This window comes from Kryptolebias marmoratus, linkage group LG11 (assembly GCF_001649575.2).
Source record: "Kryptolebias marmoratus isolate JLee-2015 linkage group LG11, ASM164957v2, whole genome shotgun sequence".
NCBI lineage: Eukaryota > Metazoa > Chordata > Actinopteri > Cyprinodontiformes > Rivulidae > Kryptolebias > Kryptolebias marmoratus.
In genome coordinates this window covers 7,483,511-7,489,869 of record NC_051440.1, presented here as the reverse complement: position 1 = coordinate 7,489,869, position 6,359 = coordinate 7,483,511, and the positions used below count along the sequence as shown (strand labels likewise).

Sequence of the window (6,359 nt, the reverse complement as noted above, 5' to 3'; positions counted from 1 at the left end):
TGTTTTCTCTTACAAATTATTAGATTTTGGAAGCAAATTTTTAAAAAATATATTTTTATAGGCCTTGTTTCTTGTTTTAATTGCTATTGAACACTAGAGTCCACCAAGGAACTATCTTCTTCTTTTTAACCCCTTTACTTCTAGGAATAATTGTTTTTGCTGCATGAATAATACTATCACTAATTTCTAAACTTAATTCATTTATTGATTTACTTATATCTATATTTACCATACTAACTTCACTTACTTTTTTATAGTTTTCCCAATTTGTATCCCCAAACCTCCATCTCCCTTGACTTACTGATGTCTTTCCATTTTGGCATTGTGTTAACACACACCTGTACACTCCAGCAAACTGCCTGTTTTTATACAGGTGATCACACTGATGTTGATTAATAATCCAAGTACATTTGATCAGCAGCGCCTGTCTGCTTTTTAAAAAATATCAATGATACTGATATGTTTGGTGATTGTAATAAATCATGAAAATAATTGACTTTTCCTGGCTGATTTAAGGCATTATCTATCAGTGGTTTCATAAAGCTGTCCTTCTCACAACAAAGTAAAAATTTTATATGAATAATACACTTTATTTGTAAGATCCAGCTGTAAATATGAAAATCTTTCAAGTTTTTTCAGACCTGTTTCCTTTTTACTTGGGTACAAAATATTTCTTTCCAGGCTTTGACACAAAAACTGTTTATAGTTGAAAACAACAAAGAAAAGTAAGCAGCTAATCAGGAATATATTATAAAATAGTGAAGATTTCGTCTTTGTAGTTGTTTTTTAATTCAACAGTCTTTAAAATAAATTGCATTTAACAACTGTGATTATAGTGAATAAAAACCTGAAAATGGTTCTATGTTTTGTAAATCTTGTTAGCCATTCAAATACACGCACCTTGGCTGTCACATTAAATATATTTTAAGAAAACTGTTATCACTGATACAAGTAATTTAGTGTACACAGCATTCCAACATGCTAAAAAATATCATATCAACTGCACTCATAAAGATCAGAGAAACACACTTAATTTGGTTTCATTATGTGTTTTGCTCCACCCCCTGCAGTTGCATGTAGACTCGTGTTGATCAAACTGTAGTTCAAACTTCTTATGAGCTTTTTATATGTTTCCTACTTCAAGAATGCAAGCTAGAAAACTCATTTTGGTTTAAAAAATATTATTCGGATAAACTGTTTTTGACCTCCTGTATCATCTTTTCCAGTCCCCAGAAGTAAAACTGACTTCCTTCTTATTTTCTCACTGCTTTTATTGGTCTACAAAATGAATTACAATCCCCCCAAAAGCAAGTCTCATAAACAAGGAGTTAAGATAAAAAAAACTTAGTAAAACCTTTGTCTTTATTTTACCAGAGTCAGATTAAACAGAGGGTCGCACAGCTGCTGCCAGGAAAGATGAATGGAGAGAAACAGCAAGAGGTGTAATGACAGACAAACACAGGAAGGTGGCGAAGGAAGACCAGGCTCTTTGTTTTATAGAAAATACAATGAATAATATCAAATTATGTCACTCATGCTCTTCAAAGTCACTGCTTGACATTTAAGAGCTTTTCTATATCTGACAGATGATGTGAGCGTTCAGAGAGCAGTCCTGTGTCACTCTCCACATGCCGGTCTCAGACACCATGGTGCAGCCTGTACCCTGGATGCTGTCATCCGGCTCTCCTTCACCCCATTTGGTAAAGGTCAGAGGTTGATTTTTCATATCAGACCCAAAATTCCCCTCTGCTCTTTTATTATTGACGTTGATCCAGGCTGTTTTGTCAGCTTCGCCGATCAGCTGAGTCAGAATGCGGTTCTCCTCCTCACTCTGGGGCAGAGCCAGCTCTAAGCCTTGTTGGGAGCAGAACTCAACGGCCTTCGAGAAAGAGTCTGTCTCCTTGTTGGACACAAAGTATTTCTGACCGACCTTCCGCATAAAGTCAAAGCCTGCAGCTGAAAAGAAGAGACAGAAATGTGCCACTAATAAGTAATAAATATCAAGTAAAACACATCGTTTTAAAACCATTTGTTGTTTTTCTGAACAATGGCACATTTATTTCCTTAAACAATAAACAGTAAAATAACGGTTTTTCTAGTGATGACCATTTCAAAGGATCAGGTTGAAGTTCACGTCATCCAAACCCTCTCCCCCTTTTTTAATGCTACTGATTTTGGAGTTAGAGACTATGATTTGTTTTTTCCATATCTGCACCAGTCCTTGAGATAGATAGCACAACTGGCCTCAGCCTCTCTGATACCAGAGCAGGAGCTGCTAATATATAAGTGGTCCTGGGTTTGTTTTCAGAGCCCAGTTACAGACTTGTACACAGCACATTGGTCACACATCATTTTGGGGCTAATTCTATCCCTATTTTAGGCAATGCAATGCATCGCTCAGACTAAAATTACAACCATCTATACCGCCCCTGAAACAATCGACATCTTACCTGTTTGAAGAAATAGTTTACTTCTGATTGAACTTATGAGCTAACAACTAGTCTGAATCCAGCCCTCACCAAAGTTGGCTGCTTCCATCTTAAAACTACTCTAACATCAAAACTTTCATAGCAGTTCATGCAAATGTTGTTTCATATGCCTTCACAATGGTGTCAGTTTCACATTACTTGGTTATCTACATTGACTTCTATAGTTATTTTCAGAGATCAAAGCAGCAGCAGTGCTGCTCTCATACTTCAGGTGAAGTCTGGGGTCCATTTTAGATGGAATTGTGTAATCCCTGCCAAAATATGTGTGTAATGTCAAGCTGATGCTAATGTAAAGGTTTATTAGGAGTGTTTGCATGAACTACATTCAAAATTAGAATAGAGTTTTTTTAAGACAGCAAAAATCCTCTCTGGACATGTCTGCTCAGACCTTAATGAAAAGCTAATAAGAGCTTCTCTGAGCTAATCCAATGTCGAAAACAAATTTTGTTGTCAAAAAACAACTCATATTTAAAATTTTATGAAACTCCTGCTGGAGGTGCCCCAGTCTGCACAGGAAGTGTCACCCCATCACTCATACAGCTTTCTGAGCTTTCAATTAACCACAGAGTTGGATGGAAATAACTGTATATCTAGAAAACACATGATAGTTTAAGCTATTTAGCTGAGAATCACTGAGCTGAGGTGAGTGAGTCTGACCACAGAACAAGAGGCCGCTCTTTAAATACCCAGCTCAACACACTCGTAACTTTCCATAAGATGAGGAGGGGTCTCCCAATGGGGGTAGGGATCAGGTAACTGTTTCATACACCCCAGAGCCCTATAAGATAAGGAGTGCTCATTCCCTAAAACATGGTGTCATAAATGCTTCTGTGTTTTTCCAGTTCAACAAGGGGTCACATGCTGCAAGAATCACTGAAACAGTTTCCATTACAACAGTAACAATCCTTTTTGGTTTTGGCCTCACGCAGACCAGCTATTCGCTCATCACTACAGTCAGAATTTAACTTTATTTCTCTAAACTGAGTTTGTTCAAAGTGTTACCTACAACACATATTAATTGTTAAATAACTTTTACACAGAACATCAGTTCAAAATGGCCAGAATGTTCTTTGAAACAATTTTTCATAAAAACATTTACTAAGCTGTAACTAATAACTATTTGCATGTATTTAACTCCTTAAGTGCTAATTTATCTCTGTAAAATCTATGAACACTTACCCAGCTCTAACTTTGCAGTCGTCTTCTTCAGTGTTTCAAAATCCTGTTCAATAAAACTGAAGATTTCTGGATAAGACAGGATAAATTTAGTTAACAAATTAATTAAGTTGTGACTCACAGAAATCTCTGCTGACCAAACACTTTAATTTATGAAAGAGCTCAATTTGTATGATATAGTAAAGTTTATAATCACTGGACTTCATAAAAAACAAATCTGTTTTTAATGAATGGAAATTTTCTCTGGGTTGAAGATCAAAAGTTTGACACCTAAAAACGGACTGTATGAAATATTATCATCATTTAAATAATACAAATATACCAATTACATAAATGCATTAAACTGTAAACACCTAGTCCACACATTATAGCTGGTCCTGGTGGTCCTATAAATCCTTGTGTTCCTCGTACTCCTGGTCGTCCTTGTGGTCCTGAAAAAATATCATTATCTTTAATGGCTTTGAAGGCTTTTAAAGTCTCACACACACACACTGACACACTTTACTCAGAAAATTCTATAGACGGATTTAATGCAAAGGCTTCCTCCCTTCAAAGTATTAAAGGAGAATTGTTATGAAATCTCAAAGGAAGGATACAGGCCCTGATATACCAAAAGACAGCACAGCTTTTGGAGGCACTAATCAGGAGAGAAGCACGTTTTGTACATTCATAATCCATTTGCAAAGGAAGACTTGCACTTCAAACTAAACTGCCAACTAAATGTAGTTTGTCTGTGCTGACATAGCTTGCCCACATTTAAATAACATATTTTGTATGCATTTAGACATAAACCCATCCATATTCATGCAAATGGTGTCAAGGCTCAATTGAGACCAGTTCTCAAAGACCTACACTGTTTGTGATACACATTTAGATTGAAATATTTACCGTCCCCTGACAACCGGTGGTAACACATTTCAGTAGACAAGAGGATAAATTGCAATCAGCTGCACTGCTGCCTTCACAATATGAAGTCAGACATGTCTCAAAAGGTGTGTCTCTTGTTGTGATGAGTGTTATTTTATTCATGTTTATTGTATCGTTCACTGTTTCATATTCAGAACACAAAACTTTGTTATTAAAGAATATTTCAACAGAAATTCCATAAAAGGACCGTTTTTTTTTTATTTGCTTGATTAAAGAAGATAAGCAAACCATTATTATGTACCTGGTGGTCCAGCTGGTCCAACTGGTCCAACACAGCACACAGGTATTCCCGTATCTCCTGTTTCACATTGAGGACAAGGACCCTTGTCCTGACCGTAGCCTGAAGGAGCCGTCAGGCAGAAAATACAGAGGAGAAGACAAAGCCTCATCTTCTATTTGCAGCGTGGAATTCTGTAGAAAAATACATTTGATCATTCCACTATTTGGTTCACATCTGAAACATTTTTGTCAAATTACTGAACGTGTAAAAAAGCAAATCCAGATTAAAGTCACAATACAGATTGTAATAACATTTTTTCTCGTTAAAACTGATGTTTTCAATCATTAACATGTTGTCACTCGGATTGATGATGAAGGTCAGAATCAAAAATGAAACATAATCATGAAACTGACTTAAAAAGTAAATTTCTTTTAAAAACAACTCACCACCAAAACAGACTTATGTCCAGAATGTGCTGCTGTTTCCAAACACAAGTACTGAGAGAAACAGCTTAAAACCACAGATGTTAAAGATCAAGCCCAGTGAAGTGATAATCAGTTTAAAACATGTTACACAACCAGCAAACAGGAAACTTCTGTCTGATAAATGTAAGTTCTTTTCAAAAGCTTATAAACTTTTAANCTGCTGTTTCCAAACACAAGTACTGAGAGAAACAGCTTAAAACCACAGATGTTAAAGATCAAGCCCAGTGAAGTGATAATCAGTTTAAAACATGTTACACAACCAGCAAACAGGAAACTTCTGTCTGATAAATGTAAGTTCTTTTCAAAAGCTTATAAACTTTTAAATGCCTTGAGAACCAAAAAGTTTCTGTTGGTGAGGTTTTGATAAATTATCATTTTATGTTCTCAATTACTGCTGGACATACTGGTCTGTAAAAGGACAAATTTAGTGCTAAAGCAATTTCTGAAAACATTTCAAAGTAACATTCTTGTGCTGTGTGAGAAAAAGCTTTACTTAGGGGTCAAAAGTTAATTCATTTAACATCGATGGCAGCATCTTCAGCATTTGTGGGAAATATTAAACCATATTTCACCACAAGAAATAGTGACAAAAACTTAAAAGTTTAGGTAAAATTGCAAGAATGATATGAAGTGAAGTGAAGTAAGATTTATTTATATAGCACTTTTCAGCAGCAAGGCGATCCAAGGTGCTTTACAACAGAAATAAAAACAGAATCCAATACAGCAGGTACATAATGAAGTTCAAAAAAAGAAAGAAAAAACACATCAATCATGTATAATCTGAATGAAATATAGGATAATCTAAATAAAATCATGAAAGTGTGAGGATTTGGGTTTCTGTGTTTCAGTTTTTGTTTTATTTTCATCTTGTTTTCTGTTTGAGGTTTTGTTTCAGTTCTTGTTCTTGTTTGTTGTCATTCCACTTCTTCTTATGTGATGTTTTATGGCGGTTGGCAAACAACGGAAGGTGTGTATTACCGCCACCTACTGATATGGAGTGTGGTTCGTGATGGTCTGTTATGATTCTGGCCTGTCTGCCTGCTGTCTCCTTTCCCTGCTCAC

General features: G+C 35.8%; 1 protein-coding gene across 1 annotated transcript in view; it reads right to left on the bottom strand.

Annotated features, from left to right (window-relative positions):
* Window positions 1-1,346: 1,346 nt before the first annotated feature.
* LOC108229692 (mannose-binding protein C-like) overlaps window positions 1,347-6,359 on the bottom strand; it is a 10,721-nt gene continuing 5,708 nt past the window's right edge. Inside the window, exons 3-6 of the mRNA XM_037978276.1 lie at window positions 4,834-5,003; window positions 4,019-4,096; window positions 3,669-3,734; window positions 1,347-1,956 (exon numbers count right to left, since the gene is read on the bottom strand). Coding sequence (XP_037834204.1) covers window positions 1,574-1,956; window positions 3,669-3,734; window positions 4,019-4,096; window positions 4,834-4,981 — 675 coding nt within the window. The 5' untranslated portion in view covers window positions 4,982-5,003 and the 3' untranslated portion in view covers window positions 1,347-1,573. The remainder of the gene's footprint in view (window positions 1,957-3,668; window positions 3,735-4,018; window positions 4,097-4,833; window positions 5,004-6,359) is intronic.